This window comes from Schistocerca serialis, chromosome 2 (genome assembly GCF_023864345.2).
Source record: "Schistocerca serialis cubense isolate TAMUIC-IGC-003099 chromosome 2, iqSchSeri2.2, whole genome shotgun sequence".
NCBI lineage: Eukaryota > Metazoa > Arthropoda > Insecta > Orthoptera > Acrididae > Schistocerca > Schistocerca serialis.
In genome coordinates this window covers 225669625-225690148 of record NC_064639.1, presented here as the reverse complement: position 1 = coordinate 225690148, position 20524 = coordinate 225669625, and the positions used below count along the sequence as shown (strand labels likewise).

At 42.6% G+C, this 20524-nt stretch overlaps 1 protein-coding gene across 1 annotated transcript in view; it reads left to right on the top strand.

Annotated features, from left to right (window-relative positions):
* LOC126456972 (UDP-glucosyltransferase 2-like) overlaps positions 1-17646 on the top strand; it is a 96687-nt gene extending 79041 nt beyond the window's left edge. The window contains exons 6-7 of the mRNA XM_050092916.1: positions 2089-2308; positions 16897-17646. Of these exons, the coding sequence (XP_049948873.1) occupies positions 2089-2308; positions 16897-17176 (500 nt within the window). The 3' untranslated portion in view covers positions 17177-17646. The remainder of the gene's footprint in view (positions 1-2088; positions 2309-16896) is intronic.
* The last annotated feature ends 2878 nt before the right edge of the window (positions 17647-20524 follow it).

Genomic DNA, 20524 nt, shown 5'->3' with positions numbered 1-20524 from the left:
ACAAGACAAAAAAAAAGTTAATGAAACGTGACACAAACATTTTTGACAAACGCTTTCACTAATATGGGGTCTATGGTGGACAAAGTGATCAGCTGGGGATAGATACACGACACTAACCAGAACAATAATCGGTTTATCTGACTTCATACACGTGAATCCGGGGTATGGCACAAAAACAACACCATCATCAAGCATCTATACTACTCCAAAAAGAAAAATATGGTTCGAAAGAACAGGGTGCTGAGAAACACATACAGGAGCCCTACGCCATAGCAGCGAATACTTTACCCTTCTCCTGGTCCAGGCGGGACACCACGATGCGTTCGGCGACTGAAGTCATTCACGGCAGCAATCTGTTATTAATGGCGCGTGCCCGAAAAATGGAAGTACGCGGTCTCGTGTTCGGCTAATTCGGAATGAAGGTACTTCCCTGCGAGCCTCTGAAAGCCCGGTGGATTCCAGTGTGCAGGTGGACCTGTTTAATGGTCTGCCAAACCAACCTCACTCCGTCCCACGACTATGCATGACGGAATAAGTCAAATGTTTAGACGGCTGACTCAAGTCAAATAAATACACCCACGCATTATTTGTTATGTGCTTTATGCTAGAAGCATGGTTCAGAAGGTGACTGGCACAGGCTATAAGTGGCAAACTAGCAAGGGCACAAGTCTCACCATTTAGGTAGAGACCTTCAGTTCTTTACTAGTGAAGTGTCAGTACAAGACACCACTTCTCTTTCTCTCTGCTTTGCTCACCAGCTCGGTAGCGAAGCCCATTTACATCTTAGACTGCTCCCACTTTAGCACATGCCAATCATGAGCTCTAGTGCCACATTCGAAGATGGGAGACTGCCCCTTGCTCTGCATTCACAGATTTGACCAATCAGACACTTTAAAGATAATTGGGAGAAAAGATTCAGCTTTGCAGCCTCTTTCCCATGTGTTCATGACACGTCCTTTGCTAACGACATGACCAGGATGGAACCACAGCCCTCTATAAAAAGATCGTTATCTCCCCTGCTGCATCCATTTCGAAGTTTCCAAAGCACGGCCATAAACTCGCTAAAAGCCTCGTACCTTCACAAATATGTTTTGTAACAGAGTGTGGACGTCTGTGACCTGTGCCACAGAAATTCGCAGAAAGGTCACAGTTTTCTCGCCGGCTTCTTGCCTAACAAGGGCCCATGCTCTGCCATATTGCTGGTCTTAAATGCTTTGCCCATTGCAGTGGCGTCGCCTCAGCGCTGGTCAGCCTACCTGGATGTGGCCCCTGACTGATTGGTGCCATCCAATGTGTCTGCACAATGAGGCTACAGAACTCGGCCGTCCTGAAATGTTTTCATCCAGGTTCCGCAGAAAAATCGCTCCCCTCGGCCCTCAGTCGTCGTATGCCTTTACTGGAGTCATTTAAATTGGCGCCCTATTCCTTTGAATGCATTTAAAGCTTACCGCTACTCCTTCAGTAGAGTACACAAGCAAGAGCGTTAACTACTGCCCACCATTTCATTGTGATTTGTGAAGTCAGATTGTAGTAAAGATCATTTTCCCTGAGAACATTAAGTGGCATGACAGCAAGTCAGAAGTGATAGTGCCCTCCAATCTCTCACAGTATCACAAGGAATTTTTCAATTCATAATATTACAGAGGGCAGCCAGCACTCTGATTGGAAACGCTGATCTACTGTGCTGGCTAAAACCCAAAACATAGGGTGGGACTTCCATGCATTACGATTTAAGCACTGTATCATAGAGCTGAAGCAACATGGAACAATATTTTCATACCCGTGATCCAAGTTCAGTTGGATGCTTAGGCCCATCAGAACCATTTCCACTTCTGTGTAATAACCCAAATAACCTAAAATCAACTAAACACTTAAATTTTGTATTTTTCCCCCATAATTTACAAGTTTCAATATTTGCTGTCCAGCCCAGTGTTGAAATTTTAATGACCAGCTGTGTAACCTATTTCATATAATTTTTCTCCATACAGAATTATTCATAAATAAACATTTCTATTTGATTAATATTGGTAGGAATTGTTGGAAATGCTGTGGAAAAAATGTTGTGAATGTTACTTGTTCTGTCCTTAGCTCACCCTAAGGTGGTCCTGTTCGTCATGCAGGGAGGGCTCCAGAGTATGAACGAGGCCACTTACCACGGTGTCCCGTTCCTCGTGATCCCATTCTTCTCTGACCAGGCGCACAATGCCGCCAAGATACAGCAGGCGGAGCTTGGCCTCAGGTTGGAGTTCCATGACGTCACAAAGGATACTGTGTTACGCAGTATACGTGCCGTTTTGCAGGATTCAAAGTAAGCCTTTAACAGACAAAAAAGGCGTGTTAAATGAGAATATCTTTTCGTCATAGTATAACAGTTACAGTAACAAAGCTTCATATCAACGAAAATTTTATGCTCCAACATAAGCCAGATTTCGTGAACTACTTTCTGCTCTTTCTTCTTTTACAAATGTGTATACTTGTGCTAAAATATTTGTATACAGAAGTGCTATCATAGAGCTTGTATACCACAAATGGTGTTAGGGGTCTTAGTCGAGTTATTTCTAGTGATGACTGAGGACGGTGTACTGAACAACACTACATCAGTATTTAGTTCGTTTGCAGACTAATAAAATGGTTCAAATGGTTCTGAGCACTATGGTACTTAACAGCTGAGGTTATCAGTTCCCTAGAACTCAGAACTACTTAAACCTATCTAACCTAAGGACATCACACACATCCATGCCCGAGGCAGGATTCGAACCTGCGACCGTAGCGGTCGCGTGGTTTCAGACTGAAGCGCCTACAACCGCTCGGCCACACCGGCCGGCGCAGACTAATAATTACAGCTGTTACTAGTAGTGTGTTTTAGGTTGATTCGTATGTGGGCCTAAACCATTAAAGTTTATTTTACCCTGGGTTGCAGGGCAGGTACTGAAGTATGGATGCACGGAGGCAGTCGTAGTCCGCATTGCCATGCAGTTGCGACCGCACGGACAACATCAGACAGTAAATCAAGCGATGTGTTGGCGGGAGGACTGTTAAATGCAAAAGAATAAATAAATAAATAAATAAAAATAAAAAATACAAAAATAAATACTCACTGAAGTTGGTACATAGTAAGATACAATATCTGTACCAATGCCCCTAATATCCCATATAAATTGGCCTTGTCATCTGACAAAAGCATATCGTAGCCCCTCCAAAATTATGAACAGCCAATTAGTAACTTACGATGTTAAACAAGAATGGTAATTAACTGAGTTTATTACATTAAGATGTGCAATAAAACACTTACAAACATTGGAAATATCGAACTATTACGTTAGCATATTTGGATAAAGTGTCGGCGCTCAGGTTCTAACAGTCGTGTTCCAGTATAAAACAATAATGTTCGCTAAGTCGTACCATGATTCCTGAAATAGTAATAAATAAAGCAATAGATGGATAGGCATTTCCGTCTGTGGCCGGAACGGAAAGCATAAAAATCCGCAATTAAATCTTCAGAGTTAAGCTTGAAAATTACTTAGTGAAAATAATTTGTCCCTACGATTCGCCTTGCTGTAGCGGCTAGAAATGCCGGCGGATGCTGAAGCGGCTAAAAAAATCAGTTATTGGTTTCGCACCAACAATTCTGCTGAGTAACTCAGCCAGAAGCATTTCTAGGTCGCCAGCTTATCTGCTCGAACAGGTGCTCATGTGCTTGGCTGATGAGGGGCGGAGAAGTAGTCTGGCAGCGTAGGGCCCTGGCGATGAAGTGATTTTGTTCGTGTACTGCCGGAAAGGACGTCTCTGAGTTTCACGTTTTCGTTCTTTACGTCGTTTTAGTTGGCTGCGCTACCGATATTCTCAGCACTGACCATCCGAAAGGTGCCTTTCAGGAAACTGGTCCCTCTCTGCCTCTGATTTAAGGTGGTTGACTAGTAAAGCGTTTCCTAGTATTTGGTGCTGAAAAATAGTGCCATGCTCTTTCTGTCTTTTTCTACAGCGAATGAGATGGTCCTCGACAGCGTAGCCGTCTGTTTGTAACTGCTAAGATATTTGCGTTTGCCAGACCTGGCATCTCTTACATTGTGTTGAACATTCGGTTTTTCGCAGAGCTTGGGTCCTAGCAGCTCTCACGCTCACACAGGTAGCCTGAATGGTTCTCACTGCACATTTCGATCTTATTTGCTGCGGGCGTTTTATTTCTAAGAAGACATGTTTTTTGCGTTTCGCACACCAAAGCACCGTCTCTGGACCGGCTGTTGTTATGCTGTGTGCCTACGTGACCAGATCGCACCTGCTCGCTTCTTCAGCCGATTTCTCATACACAAAAAGCAGTAGACCAGCGTTACCTGGTGAAACGTTGTTGTGATGCCTCGTGTAAGGTGCAGAAATGCGTACCATCACGTTTAAGACTTTGATAAGGGTCGGATTGTAACCAGTCGCGATTGCGGTTTATCGTATCGCGACATTGCTGCTCGCGTTGGTCGAGATCCAATGACTGTTAGCAGAACATGGAATCGGTGGGATCAGGAGGGTAATACGGAACGCCGTGCTGGGTCCCAACGGCCTCGTATCACTAGCAGTCGAGATGACAGGCATCTTATCCGCATGGCTGTAACGGATCGTGCAGCCACGTCTCGATCCTTGAGTCAACAGATGGGGACGTTTGCAAGAGAACAACCACCTGCACGAACAGTTCTACGACGTTTGCAGCAGCATTGACTATCAGCTGAAGTTACTCTTGACGCTGCATCGCAGACAGAAGCGCCTGCGATGGCGTACTGGAAGACGAACTTGGGTGCACGAATGGCAAAACGTCATTTTTTCGGATGAATCCAGGTTCTGTTTACAGCATCAGGATGGTCGCATCCGTGTTTGGCGACATCGCTGTTGAACGCACATTGGAAGCGTGTATTCGTCATCGCCATACTGGTGTATCACCTGGCATGATGGTATGGGGTGCCATTGGTTACACGTCTCGGTCACCTCTTCTTCGCATTGACGGCACTTTGAACAGTGGACGTTACATTTGAGATGTGTTACGACCCGTGCCTCTACCCTTCATTCGATCCCTGCGAAACCCTTCATTTCAGCAGGATAATGTACGACCGCATGTTGCAGGTCCTGTACGGGCCTTTCTGGATACAGAAAATGTTCGACTGCTGCCCTGGCCAGCACATTCTACAGATCTCTCACCAATTGAAAACGTCTGGTCAATGGTGGCCGAGCAACTGGCTTGTCACAATACGCCAGTCACTACTCTTGATGAACTGCGGTATCGTGTTGAAGCTGCATGGGCCGCTGTACCTGTACACTCTATCCAAGCTCTGTTTGACTCGATGCCCAGGCGTATCAAGGCCGTTATTACGGCCACGGGTGGTTGTTCTGCGTGCTGATTTTTCAGGATCTATGCACCAAAATTGCGTGAAAATGTAATCACATGTCTGTTCTAGTATAATACATTTGTCCAATGAATATCCGTTTATCATCTGCATTTCTTATTGGTGTAGCAATTTTAATGGCCAGTGGTGTATGTAGAAGTTTGATAAGATAAAGCACTTGTAAGGGAAACAAATCGTTTGTTACAACATTGCAGCATCAGTAAATCATATAAAGCCTAGTCATCAAAGTCTCTGAAACGTGTATCATGTGACACCAGGACGCTAAACCACGGAAAGGAGACACGAGAGCAGCATCAGTAGCGCCAGAACAGAAAGGAGGGACTTAGGGCGTCCAGAGCGTTCGACATAAGAGTGACGAGGGCGAAAGGTGTGGGAGTCATGTAGTTAACAGGGTGACCCACAATTATGTATCATCTGTTTGATTTACTGTAGTATTTTTAATTTTGGAGAAGAGTTACGATGCAGCCTGAGAGTGGCGATAACGGCCAGTGGACTTAAAAATGATTAGTGTACGACAGAAAACATGACGAAACGTTGTCTCTGGGACAGCGCGTGTGTTGCGTGCGTTTGTACTCTACAAAAAACATTTAAGGGGGGATGAGACAGGGGGTGCCAGTCGAATTTGAAGGAAATGGTGCCTCTGGGTTAACAATCGCCAAAATAAACAATAAATCTGACGCTACTGGTAGTGTTTTCAAATGGTTCAAATGGCTCTGAGCACTATGGGACTTAACATCTGTGGGCATCAGTCCCCTAGAACTTAGAACTACTTAAACCTAACTAACCTAAGGACATCACACACACACACCCATGGCCGAGGCAGGATTCGAACCCGCGACCGTAGCAGTCGCGCGGTTCCGGACTGAGCGCCTAGAACCGCTAGACCACCGCGGCCGGCGGTAGTGTTTTGCAAGCGAGGGGTTGAGAAGGGATGATAGTACAGTCGCTTGTTAGAAGCCGTTAAATCTCAATGGTCTACATCCAGTGATCTGAGCATTTCACGCACAACATTGTACGGAATAATGAAGGATCTGAAATAAAGCCATTTCACACTCGTCTGATAAATGATAGGATAGAACTTGGAGTGTACAGAGAAATGGTTGGGAATTATGAAGGTTAATCGAGGTTTGGAAGAAGGCATCGAGGTGTTTGAAATGACAAAGTGTATCGACGTCAAATACACAATTTGGCCAAACTACGGGATGTTTTGACAGTAGAGTCCACTGGGTACCGGTCCATGCAAGGTGCTCGTGTCAACGTTCCTCTCCTTCTCCAGACATGGATCGATTTGGATGGTGCTCTGGTGGACTACACCACGGAGAGCAGAACGTATTAGATTAAAATACTTGTAAGGAAAAGAACCTACATCTACATCGATACTCTGCATATCACACTTCAGTGCATGGCAAAGGGTTCAGCGAACCAGCTTCACAATAAATCTTTATTATTCCACTCTCGAACAGCACGAGAAAAAACGAACACCTAATTTTTCCGTGTGACCTTTGATTTCCCTTATTTTATTATGATAATCGCATGCGGAGGAAACAGTTGGTGATAGAAGGTCCCTTTGTTTTAATGATCTCCACCCCAAATGCCGTATCATGGGTATCATATCCATGACACTCTCTCCATTATTTCTCAATAATACAAAACGCGCTGCTCTTCTTTGAACTTTCTCGATGTACTCAGTTAATCCTATCTGGTAAGAATCCCACACAGTGCAGTATTCCGTAAGAAGACGGGCAAGTATAGTGCAGGCGGTCTCTTTAGTAGACCTGTTGCAACGTCTAAGTTTTCTGCCAATAAAACCCAGTCTTTAGATCACCTTCCTACAACATTTGCTATGTGTTCTTTCCAATTTAAGTTGCTCTTAATTATGATTCTTAGGAATTTAGTTGGATTCACGGCCTTCAGAATTGATTGCTTTATCGTGTAACCGAAGTTTAACGGATTCCTTTTAGGACTCATGTGAATGACCTCACACTCTTCATTATTTAAGATCAATTACCAAATTTCGCACCATACAGATATCTTCTCTAAATCGTTTTGCAATTTGTTTTGAGCTTATGATTACTAGACGATGAACGACAGCAAACAGCCTAAGACGACTGCTCAGATTGTCTACGAAATCTTTTATGTAGATAAGGAACGGCAGAGGGGCTATAACATTACCTTGGGGAACGCCAGAAATCACTCTGTTTTACTCGATGACTTTCCGTCAATTACTACGAACTGTGACCTCTCTGACAGGAAATCCCAAATCCAGTCACGTAACTGAGACGGTATTCCACATGCACACAATTTGATTACATGTGAGGTATTTACGTTGCTAGTTTCCTTGCCGCAGTGCTTGAAACATCATATACATAATTATGGGACACCCTGTAATGGAAACAGAGTACTGAGGACACAAGATAGTTGAGACACTTGTACAGCAAAATTATGGAAGAAGTTTTATTTTTAAAAAAGTGACGAACAGAGCGAAAAAATGTGGTGCAATGTCTAGTGAGGTTATACGATAACAAGCGGCGTCGAAAACGAACTGGAAATAATAAGTGATAACTCAAAAGGAGTAACTGTATGTCTATTATTTCATTTAATCACGTATCTAGAAAAGATCGACACCCTCAATTTGAGATTGCAATCACCTTAACGGTGACAAAAAGTAGATCATGCGCATGTATAGCAAAATACAGTTTTAAAATAAGGACTCGGGAATTTCAGTGATCCAGATTAAAATTTACGTGTTGCAGGTTCTTTCACAAACATTATACAGCAGTCAAATTACGTCTTATGAACGGATATAAAAATCCGTCCCACAGTACACTGTTAAAAACTACCACTTAAAAGCTCGAAAACAGTAAAAATCCAGTAGCAGGCACGTTATACTAGACTTTCCGTCCCAGGATTTTAAAAGACAGAAACAATATAAAACCTTTATAGCAAAAGGCTGCCTTACAGCATCACACATTCAAAATATGTTCTACATGCTCGGAAATATCATGTTAACAGTCTGGTACAGTGGTGTAGCGTCGAATGCTTCACGAAACTACTGGAATACAGAACATGAATGAGACTACACGCATTGTTCGCTGGACATTGTGTATGACAAGTCGGCCCGCATTTCTTACGACGGACTATTTCCTAAGTCCTGCTGATTTATGGACTCAAGCTTTTCTCTTTAGAATACGCATTATGACTGAGATTAAAGTAATCTCTATAACTCTGCGTAACCGTGCTATTGCTTTTCTTAAATGCGGCGTTAATCTGCTTAGTACGTCAATAGGTATTGTGACTCACACGAGTAGCAATCAGATTACATAGAGATATATAAAACTGCGCACTTTGTCCCAGTTTCCACTCGCATAAGTGAGTTTTTAATTGTATTTATTCGCCTTCTAGCAGGCAGGGGGATTTAGCTAGCTGCATTGTTATTTAATATGTTTACAACTTACATATTCGTTATTTGTTAATTAAGGTTGCCTTCAGAGTTGCAAATAATTTATTAGTTACTAGTTTCGAACATTTCGTTCTTTCGCAAAGCTGGTTGCAGGTGATGCTCCAAAAACGACCAGCTTTGCGAAAGAAGCGGCGACACTTTCTGCACAACCCACCCATAATTTTGCACGACAATGCTCGGGCGCATACGGCGCAAGCTGTAGCTGCTCAGTTCGGTCGATGTGACTGGGAAGTACTGTACCATCCACCATACTCCCCGGACTCAAATCCTTGTGACTTCGATTTGATTCCGAAGATGAACTGTTCCAGAGATTCGACAGGCAGTAGACCGCTCCATTCGCACCATCAACAGAACAGGCTCTGCTAACGGTATACTATGCCTTTCACATCGTTGGCAACGGGCTTTACACTGATGACTACCTTGAAGGACAGTAACAGGTGCAAACATGTGACTCTTTTGTATCGGTTGTGTATAAATAGTTGCCACTATTTAAGTTCCAACCTACGTATTTGGTCTTCATACATGCTTGACCTCTTCACATTTTTCGAATAGACGCAATCATTATGATTTGTTTTTTTTTTTTTTTTCTTTATTGTGATTTTAAACACCTTATACAAAGGCGGGCTGTCAGCAGCACAATACGCCGCTCTTCAGCCTTGAGTTTGACAACAAGTAGTACATAAAGGTGGCACAGAGTAAACAGTAAAAACGGTGGGCAAAAAATGTAGACACTAAAAATCGAAAAAACATGGAGCCGTTCACGCTGGACGAGAAACATCACTAACACGAGGCGACACGGTGCACATAACATGGATGATGGCGACGGCACGTGAACGGTGGTGGCGTGACGGCGAACAACACTACACACAAACGAAGGCACACACACGAAACACTGACGGCGATGATCTCCGGCGCGAGAATGTTCACTGAGCGTGTACGAGTCCGGGGACCTGCCAAGAGAGGAGGTGGAGGAGGAGGAAGGGGAAGGGGAATGGGAGATGGGAGAGCAGAGATGCCATGGGCAAAGGAGAGAGGGGGAGGGAGGAAGGGGGAGGGGAAGCCCGGGGGAGAGGGGAGGAGGGAGGGGGGAAAGGAAAGAGAAGGGAAGGGAAGGGAGGGAGGGAGGGTGCCTAAAGGAAAGGACACAGGAGGTGGGGGGGGAGGATCAAAGTTGATAGGAGGGGTAGATGCAGGGGAGGAGGACATCATCAGGGAGGGGGAGCTGGCGGAAGCGACCTTGGGAGAGGGTAAGGAGAGTGGAGAGATGGAGACCGGGTGGGACGTGCGAATATAAGCGCGGCAGCGGGCGGGGATGGAAGAGGATCGGGGAGACGAGCGGGTGAGGAGGACCGAGTTTGCGGGAGGTGCACAGGATCCGTATCCTTTCAAGGAAAAGGAGGAGGTGGGGGAAGGGGATGAGATTGTACAGGATCCGCGTGGGGGAGGTGAGACGGATGCGATAGGCGAGGCGGAGAGCCTGACGTTCAAGGATTTGGATGGATTTATAGAAGGTAGGTGGGGCGGAGATCCAAGCCGGATGGGCATAACAAAGGATAGGGCAGATGAGGGACTTATAGGTGCGGAGGATGGTGGAGGGGTCCAGACCCCACGCAATCATTATGACCAATGCGATACTCTATTTGCTTCACAAGCTGCGACATCGTACTGAGTGCATCACATGTTTACTTTGCTTTCATACGTTTTACGCATGACTCTAGTATGTTCTTGTTTCTTCTGTATTCATTTCATAGCCTACATTAATCAGATAATGTGGTTCATCCACTGTTATGGAATTTTATCATTGTTTTCTTGCAACGGAGTACTGCAGAGTATGAGGGGCCCTCTGCTGGTCACGTTGCTCCAACCACTTCCCGCCTGTGCGGAATTCTAGAGTTAGCGCCAACAGAGGGCGCTGATTATGTGCAGCACTATGTTTTCTTTCATTTGTGGCTCCTTTAGCGATTTGTTTTATGGTTGTTTAATATTACCCGGTACGTGATCAACGGTGTTTAATATTTATGTCATACCTAGAATATTGGCACTAGAGCACATATCAACCACTGTTTAACTCTTTCTCTTTTTAACAATATTACTTTTGTCGTGTTCTTCTTTTTATTGGTTTTTATTACTGTGATGCCTTTTATACGTATAAGCTTATTACAGACTTCAACTTTTTGTATCCCCCTTTATTTTCGCTGTTTCAATTAATTATTGAAAGCTAGTGTATGCCGACATTAGCAACATCTGGTGAACTTACAACACAAATGTCTTGTGGCTACTTTACGGCAGCGTGTTTTAAACAGTAGTACTACTGACAACATGACTCGAGCATGTGATGTTATTTATATGTATTTGACGATGCTGGTGCTGATTCCGCATCTAACATTTGACGATGCCACTATGGCTGCAGTACATTAGGACTTTGTTTTTATGAAACAGATCTGATGATGGACATTAAAGACCGAAACCGGTAATCTGTTAACAAAAAGTTGGTGACCATAGACGTAAATTAAAGGAAACTCTATTTGCTGTTTAGTCAGGTTGGTCGCAGTTTTATTACCAGAGATTCTCCCATTCTTCCCTTGGATATATCGTAAGGAACTAATTCGTACGGATTTAGATTATGTCCTTTACTCATCTATAATTTGTGAGATAATCAGATTTGTAATTTCACGTCTCGTGTCGTTTTACATATAGTCAGACTTTGTCAATAAATCATGATTTCAATGACTCCTCTTTAATTTCAGTAGACAGACGTACCTCCCCCTCCCCCCCACACACCAACAGTTATTAATTTAATGCAAGATGCATAGCTAATGTCCATTTGTCAGTGCCACGCACCTTACCCGTTTCCTTCTGCATACCTCATCATCATACGTCTGTATTGTAGTGGCGGAATCTGCATATCGATAGGGGATGCTTCATACAGATCACTGACTTAATACGAACGCGTATTCCCTCCCACAACGCCAGTGGCAGCTTACATTGTCTTTTGAAAATATCATGCGATTTGGACATAAGATTTTTGGCTTTAGGGTATGGTTTGTCACGCTTACGGGTAGGGGAATTCTTAGTCTGACGATTGTCTTTACAGATTATGGCCTGCTCTTTGATGTTGCGGTAGCAGTTGAGTAGTAGGTGATTTATTTACACCTGTCGTTTCAGAAGGATGATCTGTATGTATCAGTCGGAGGTGGAGTGCTCACTTCGTTGAGCACCCTTGCTTCTGCTTCAATCAAATCAGCAGAATGTATGGCACGTCTTGGCCGCGTCTGTGCCCCCGACGGCCAGTAAAATGGCTGGTGACATCCCATCCTGTGACACGCCGAATTATTAATTTACAGTGGCCACACGAGTGTTATTTGAAGAACGTCGCAGCTTGAGTGTACACACAAGGACAGGTTATTGACAGCGTTGATACTAGAATTACAGTGCAGGCTACTAAAATTGCAGCACCATGTAGGGGACAAGAATAAACGTCAAATCGGCACCAAGTGTACTACGTCTTTGCTTATGTAAGTGATGAGCTTTCCAGGGTGGCGACACAGAGTAGGAGTAAGCCAATCCAAATTTTTTATGTAAGGAAAGATTTTGCAGCAAGTTTCTAATTCAGAAATCAATTTTCAGTGAAACTTCCTGGCAGATTAAAACTGTGTGCCGGACTGAGACTCGAACTCGGGACCTTTGCCTGCGAAAGGCAAAGGTCCTGAGTTCGAGTCTCGGTCCAGCACACAGTTTTAATCTGCCAGGAAGTTTCATATCAGCGCACACTCCGCTGCAGAGTGAAATTCTCATTCTGGAAACATCCCCCAGTCTGTGGCTAAGCCACGTCTCCGCAGTATCCTTTCTTTCCGGAGTGCTAGTTCTGCAAGTTTCGCAGGAGAGCTTCTGTAAAGTTTGGAAGGTAGGAGACGAGGTACTGGCAGAAGTAAAGCTGTGAGGACGCGGCGTGAGTCGTGCTTTGGTAGCTCAGTTGGTAGAACATTTGCCCGCGAAAGGCAAAGGTCCCGAGTTCGAATCTCGGTCAGGCACACAGTTTTAATCTGCCAGGAAGTTTCATATTAGCGCACACTCCGCTGCAGATCTCATTCTGGCATGTTTCAATGTTGATTATTTGTGCGAAAATTGTATTATGCCTCGCATAAGAAGGAGAATCTCCTACCAGCACGTGTAGAAAGTCGACAGCGGCAGGATCATGGTCTATCGAGACAGCGGTTTCTCGTTCCGCGATACTGCTGCTCACGTAGCCAGCAATGGAAATGATGGGTTCAGGAGGACACCGCTCAACGCAGTACAGGACCCCAACGGCCCCACGCTATTAGCGCCCTACAATCTAGGGAAACAAAATTCGACACACCACGAAGGAGCTATGCAAATTGGTCACAAATTGATATTCATGCAAGTACCGACGGAAAATGCAGAACTGTAAACTTAGGCGGCCGATGGACGAATGTGTGACGCTGGAATGCAGTTTCACTGTGCAGCTGGCACGGATAAAAATGCAGGACATGTCGATACCAGGGCATTAGGTGACTTTCACTCCGTCTACTGAGTTGGACATTACTATGCCTCACAGACAGGCGCGTGAACAATATATACAGATGGAACTTCCTGACAGATTAAAACTGTGTGCCGGACCGAGACTCGAACTCGGAAGGAAAGAAGATTGGGTTTAACGTCGCGTTGGAGCATACGCTCGGAATGTGTCAAGCATGTGGAAGGAAATCGATCGTGCCATTTCAGAGGAACCGCCTAGAGGAATTTATTGATATCACGCAAATCCTAAATATGGTTGGCCGGGCCCGTGTTTCAACCAGAGTGCGAGTCTAGTGTGCTAACCGCTGCGCCACTTCGCTCGGTTCGAACTTGGGAACTTTGCCTTCCCCGGGCTGGTCCTCTACCGACTGAGCTACGCAAACACGACTCACGACCCTTACTCACAACTTTACTTCCACCACTATCTAATCTTCTACATTCCAAAATTCACAGAAGCTCTTCTGCGAAAGTTGCAAGACTAGCAGTCCTGGAAGAAAGGATATTGCGGAGACTTGGCTTAGCCACAGCCTGGGAGACGTTTTCAGGATGAAGGAGACGAGGTACTGGCGGATGTAAGGCTGTTGCGGACATGTCGCGGGACGTGCGAGGGTAACTCAATCGCTAGAGCACTTGCCCGAGACAGCGGTTACCTGATCCAGTAGTGCTTACATTGTGTACTCAATGATACAACATATCAGTACGCTAGGTGATGGGCCCGTAAGATTAACGAGTGCAGTCCGACGACGTTTGTTCTGCTCGATGCCTCCACACAGGGCTGGTTCGAGAACAAACTTCCCTACAAGAGACTTATCATTACCGCTCCCTCCCTCCCCCATTTTCTCTCCTACAATTTCACCAGAGTCAGTTTACACTCTCAGTTGTGATACGCAGTGTCAGATCTTGTATTTGTATGCTCCTGGCATCCCTCACAACCTGTCGCCCCAAGTTGCCGCTACTAATTGCGATACGTCCAGTAAAGAAATCTTACAATTGTGGCGCTTCTGGAATCCCTCACAGATGGCCATCCGTAGCGGCGGCTTGTGTCACTGGGACTTAAATCGGCCCTGGCCCTACACACATATACATCCTCAGTGATTTTATACGCAGCAACGCGATTCGACTGAAAAGACGCTATGGGGCACTATTCCGATCGGTGTTGTTATTGGGGGCTCCGATGTCGATGCGTCTCTCTCTAATACAGCGTCAAGTAAGCCGCAAAATTGGTTGCACTATCGATACAGCTGTTGCACGGAAGAGAATTTTCTGAGCCTAGACACATGAACTGGCTGTACGACCCTGCACGACCAAATATACGCATTCTAATACATATTTCATCGAATGGGACGGAAATCCTGACGCTGTGTTCGGTCGTGGTCTACCCACTGCTGCCAAATCGCCGAAAAGTAGCATCTCTCCTATTCTAATATCGAGCGATTCGTCGACTGCTCCAAACGGCTTATTTTGAGTCCAACTACACGTTCTCTCTCAAATGCTCACATCTGCATATGTTGAGAGAATGAAAGTTTCGCGCTTTAACAGAGTGCGCGGTGATATGAAACTTCTTAGCAGATTAAAACTGTGTGCCAGACAGAGCTTCGAACTGGGGAACGTTGCCTTTGACAGTAGGATTTGTATTTCTGTATTTCTTCCATGTTGAGGCCGATGGCTGTGCCCTGTCTTCTAGGTTTTCGTGATGATGTCTTACAACAGTATAATGTAAGACCACGTGTTACCCGCTCTGTGCTGTCCTACCTCGATCTGGAGGGTATTCAACTGCTACACTGGCCAGAGCGTTCTGTAGATCTTTCACCATTTAAATCATCTGGTCATGAGTTGCCAAAGATTGGCATCCAGCGATTACGATTGACTAACACGGAATGGAATCACCCCCCGGAGATCAGTCATGTATTCTACCGACTAAACCGTAAACACTCAGTAAATAAAACTATATTGTATGATATCTTCCCTTATGTTGCAATTTAAATGACCATCGGTGTATGTTTCAACAGAGGTGCTAGCGCTGTGCGGAATGAAATACGGATGCCATCAATACAAAATAAATAGGGGTTTCAAAAAGTAATATCAGAAAAAACTGAAAAATGTACACAAATAAACGCCACAAAAGTCCTTTTTTCCTTGCAGAATGCCAATAAACATTTCATTACGTTGGCTTTTCAGATCATTATGAGACTAGAACATTCCATATGCAATAAAAATGCTTCTCATTGCCTGTGAACTGTACCCAGAATTTCCAGACTTATTAGGAAAACTATAAGGTCAAGTGTAAATATATTTCCCCTCACTGTAAAATCTCGAAATCTGATATTTTGATTATGGTTAACAGTATATAACAGTATATAACGTAAATTAACTGATTTCAGCAAATGAACTCCATACTTGGCAGTGCAGCTAGTGTTATTCTGCTATAAAGACCTATATAAACAAAAAAAAAAAAAAAGATTTAATAGAACTGCAGATCTTCATTCTTCAATAAAAAAGTGGTAATTCTGTCACCCTTTCCAGCTATTAACACCTCATTTACTTTGATAGAAACACTAGCAAAACAATGATAAGGCCTCTTAGGATAAATTTATTGAGATGAAAACCTGTTTACACATGATTTTACACTAATTACATCAATTTATGCAGATATTCAAAATTTGGAAACAAAGATTTTTACTTTTCTTTTGAATAACATTCCATAAGACCACTTGAAGCATTTCGAACACTGTTCATTTTTCCCTATCTTATTTTGGGAGAAAAACTTTCACTAAATAGTGGATCTTCGTCAACTGTACTATTCTCGCCGTCAGTGGAGCTTATATTTCATATCTGATTGCATCTGAACTTGAGTTATGTCCCTGTATCTTCAGTTTGTCAGTCCTAGCTGACCTTCACTAATGACGCTATTCTTTCTCCTTCTGTCGTTGTTTGGCATTCTTCCATTTTCTTGGATACTCTTAGAGATATCTGATCTTATTTTTAGCTGTAAGGTATGCATTGTACAAAATGCACTGTACATAGGTTGTCATAAATTCGTACCTGGGATGGACTGAAGGATCTGTAAGGTGTTGGATTTAGAGCTCTAGTTGTGCCTACTCCAAACGAAACGAATGCAGCCGAATCGCTGCCACAATTAAAATGCAATATTCAAATGCTAGTCTTTAATCATCACTAGTTAGCCAATGAAAAACATGCCATACGTATCAATAGAACTCTTTAATACTGAGTACACACTACAGCATCTACCATGAATACTGGTTTTGAAAGTCACAGTGTGTAAATCTATTGCATCACTGTCAAGGGTCAACTGAATTGTGCTCAAGAGCTCTGTACACTACCTACAAGACAGCTGCATCATGTGTAGAAATCAAAGTGGAAGGCGATTTTGGGAAAGGGGACGGATTTTAGACACTTTACCTTACTTGTTTGTTTCTTATTGTCATGTAGTTCAAATTTCAATTCAAGAGACTTTTGCATCAGCGCGCCATACTGGTATTCTTATTTCTGTCACAGGTACAGAGAGAACATGAAGACTTTGTCATCGATATTTCGCGAGCACCAAGCGGACTCTGTGGAGCGCGCCGTGTGGTGGGTGGAGTACGTGATACGTCACAAGGGGGCCCCGCACATGCGCAGTGCAGCCCTCGATCTGCACTGGTGGCAGCAGCTGCTGCTCGACGTCATAGCCTTCATACTGCTCGTAGTGATTGTGACTGGTGGCGCCATCTTGTATCTGGTTCGCCGATTATTTGTCACGCTGAGAAGCAGTAAGCTGAAGCAGAAGAAACATTAATGTGTACTCACATGCAGCGAGAAGTACACTTTAAGGTGATCTTGTTGTCCACATACACTGGTACTGAGAATCAAGGACGTGTACATATATCATTGGGTGGGACGTATTCCCTAAAATCGTTTACATGATTATGGCTCTCGTTCTGACTAAGCACTTGTGGCACAGTCCACTACACCTGTTATCTACCACATATGTCAGTACACAAGCAAGCTGTTGAACTGGAGATATGGGTGTCAGTACTGACAAACACTACTGGGCGTAAAACACAAAAATCAACAAAAATATAACAAGTTTCGAGCTGAAGTTGACATAGCAGGCTAGTAGTAAGAACTAATATCCCTTTATTTGGACATATGTGAAAACATATGCACATCTGTCTAACAATTTGATTTGTTTTATTGCATGGAGAAACAAATTCTGTAAGAATTTAACCTTTATTAAGTTTAATAATACTTTCCTTTGTTAATTTACTTTTGTTATTCACTAAATCTAGTAAAGTTTTGTCATATTTTTTGCTGCAGTTTAATGACATGAGGTAAGAGATCAAATGATACATCATTATGGCAGTTTTCTAATATAGAATTCTTAGTTGGTAACTAGAATACAAAAAACCATGCTGTGACATCAACTCAGATTACTATTATTTGCAGTTACAAGGCAGCTTATTGCAAACTTACAGTCAGATATTTATTAATTGTTGTTGGGGTCACACCCATCCACAAACTGTGGATTATCTGGTAAAAGACATGATTTCTGCAGCTAAAAAGAGTTTTAGCAACTGAAGTAGTTAGCTGTGTGAGGATTTCCTTCTTCAGTGTGCATATAGTGAGATGTGCTGGCGAATACACACAACATAAAAAGATATCTTCATTTCACTCTATTCTGTCGTTCCTATATTGCTTTAAAGAAAGCAGAACACTTTAAAAACTACTGTAAAACATCCTGAATAAGTGCTTATAAGTCAAAACATTACTAATGTTTCAGTGATACAAACATGTAACAACTTTTTGTACAAAATATACCAGTAATGTTAATGGGTGTACAACTCAAAAATCAACAAAAAGATTAAAAGTTTTGAACTGAAGTGAACATAGCAAGGTCGCTGGAAGAACTAAGATCCCTTTCTTTGGACAAAGAAGAAGTAAAGGAAATGGGCTGAAATCCACATAGTTAGAGGAATGCATAATTGCTGAAGCAAATGGCACTTCTCTATAACAATTGATTAGCTGTTTCACAGCAAACTGCACAGTTACATTCATGATAGCCGATTTTATTTTATTTTAGACCATGAAAACGTCTTATTGAATATAATTCGAATGTGTGATTGGTGCAATCCATCAAGCTAAAACACTGGTTGTGCCTCACAGTATAACATTTAAACAGAGATACTTGACTTTCAAGCTAATTTTCTCTGTTTGATCTATTATCTGTGAGAAGTAATTATTGTTTTAAGTCTCAATAACGTTTCCAGCATGAGATTTTCACTCTGCAGCCGAGTGTGAGCTGATATGAGACTTCCTGGCAGATTAAAACTGTGTGCCGGACCGAGAGTCGAAATCGGGTCCTTTGCCTTTCATGGGCAAGTTTCATATTAGCGTACACTCCGCTGCAGAGTGAAAATCTCATTTTGGAAACATCCACTAGACTCTGGCTAAGCCATGTCTCAACAGTATCCTTTCTTCCAGGGGTGCTAGTTCTGATGATATAGCACTTGCCCACAAAAGGCAAAGGTCCCGAGTTCGAGTCTCGGTCCGTCACACAGTTTTAATCTGCCAGGAAGTTTAAGTCTCAACGACATTGTATGAACAGATACTTCAGGACTGATTGACTTTGCATAAGTTATAAATTTTATTTGCCCACATGTAACAGTTCTTCTCCACAGCCGAGAAGTATTACGAAAAATTGTATATTACTTGTACTGTAAAACAATTATGTTCATTCAACCACCTCTAATGGTTCTTCTCCACAGGGAAGAAGTATTGCAAGAAATTATGTGTAAGTTACTTGCATTGTAGAGCATAAAAAATACTGTTCTTGCCCCAATGAGATCCAACAGAAAAAATAAACATAAAAAATGAAGTTTCACTGTTATTTAATAGTTATTTCGCTATGAAAAGATGCATTACCAGAAACTACCTACTGTACTAACGCAATCATTCATAATACCTCTGGCAGCCATTTTAGTTCATTTGCATAATATGTGTGTGTGTGTGTGTGTGTGTGTGTGTGTGTGTGTGTGTGTGTGTGTGTGTGTGTGTGTGTGGATTTTTATTTTATTCTGTGTTTCAATACAAGCCTGTTTCTGTTCATTGAGAAACAATTTAAAAATATTATGCAGCAGCATTCTTAATGCTGATTATATCCTCTTTGAACCTCAGGATGTGTATAGTAAATTATATCATTGACTGATTACTTAAATATTCGAGTCAAACTTGAATTAAAATGATATTATGACATCTAAATGATACTGCATGCTCCTAACAGTGGAAGATCTGTAAAAGATCAAAACTGCCATCATTCCTGATTCCTTACTTGCTTCACAACTATACTTTTATTTAGTTTGTTTATTTACGGATTTTTGATCATTATTACTCCGCAGCAATTTGTTGATGTTGACCGATAACCGTAATGTGGAATACTATTGTGGAATAGGAACAGACGGGTTGGCAATGGATTTGTGGACAGATCCACTTATAGGAAAGAGTTCTCTAAAAAGAAGTACCGACAGACAACCGAAATACACCATACAAACTACACTAGACAGCATCCTGCAGATATATGATTCAACATTAAAATTTTCTGTTGTAGAAAATACGATTATTTTCCAGGTTCCAAACTGAAGGTAAGGAGTTTCAAACTTTGTTAATTGTATGAAAATCATGAAGTCTGTGAGCAAGAATTTTTTAACACAATAAAACACAAGAATAACTTTCAGACAAAGTGATAACAATGAATGAGATTTCTCTGCTATACAAATAGAACATGAAATTATGCCAGTTGAAAAAGCTTAGGTGAAAGGTTGTATCACTGGTTTATAAAAGATATAACACAAACTTTAAAAAGTTTATTAGTTTACATTTACTAAAAAACAGAAAATTCCTTACTTGGTACTCGTTCATAAAACAAAAACAGGTAAAATTATTCAGGTTTTTAGTAGCCATAAGCAGCAGAAGTGTACATCTGTATGACTAAAACTTGCTTTTATTGCATTTCTTCCTAGACAATATATTAAAAATATTTTGTTCTTCTCAATACACTCGAGACTGATAATGGAATTGTTGTATGTTGGAAAAAGTTTGATTCCTCCAACATTCAGTTGTGAGTCACTGGGAAATCTATACAAAACCA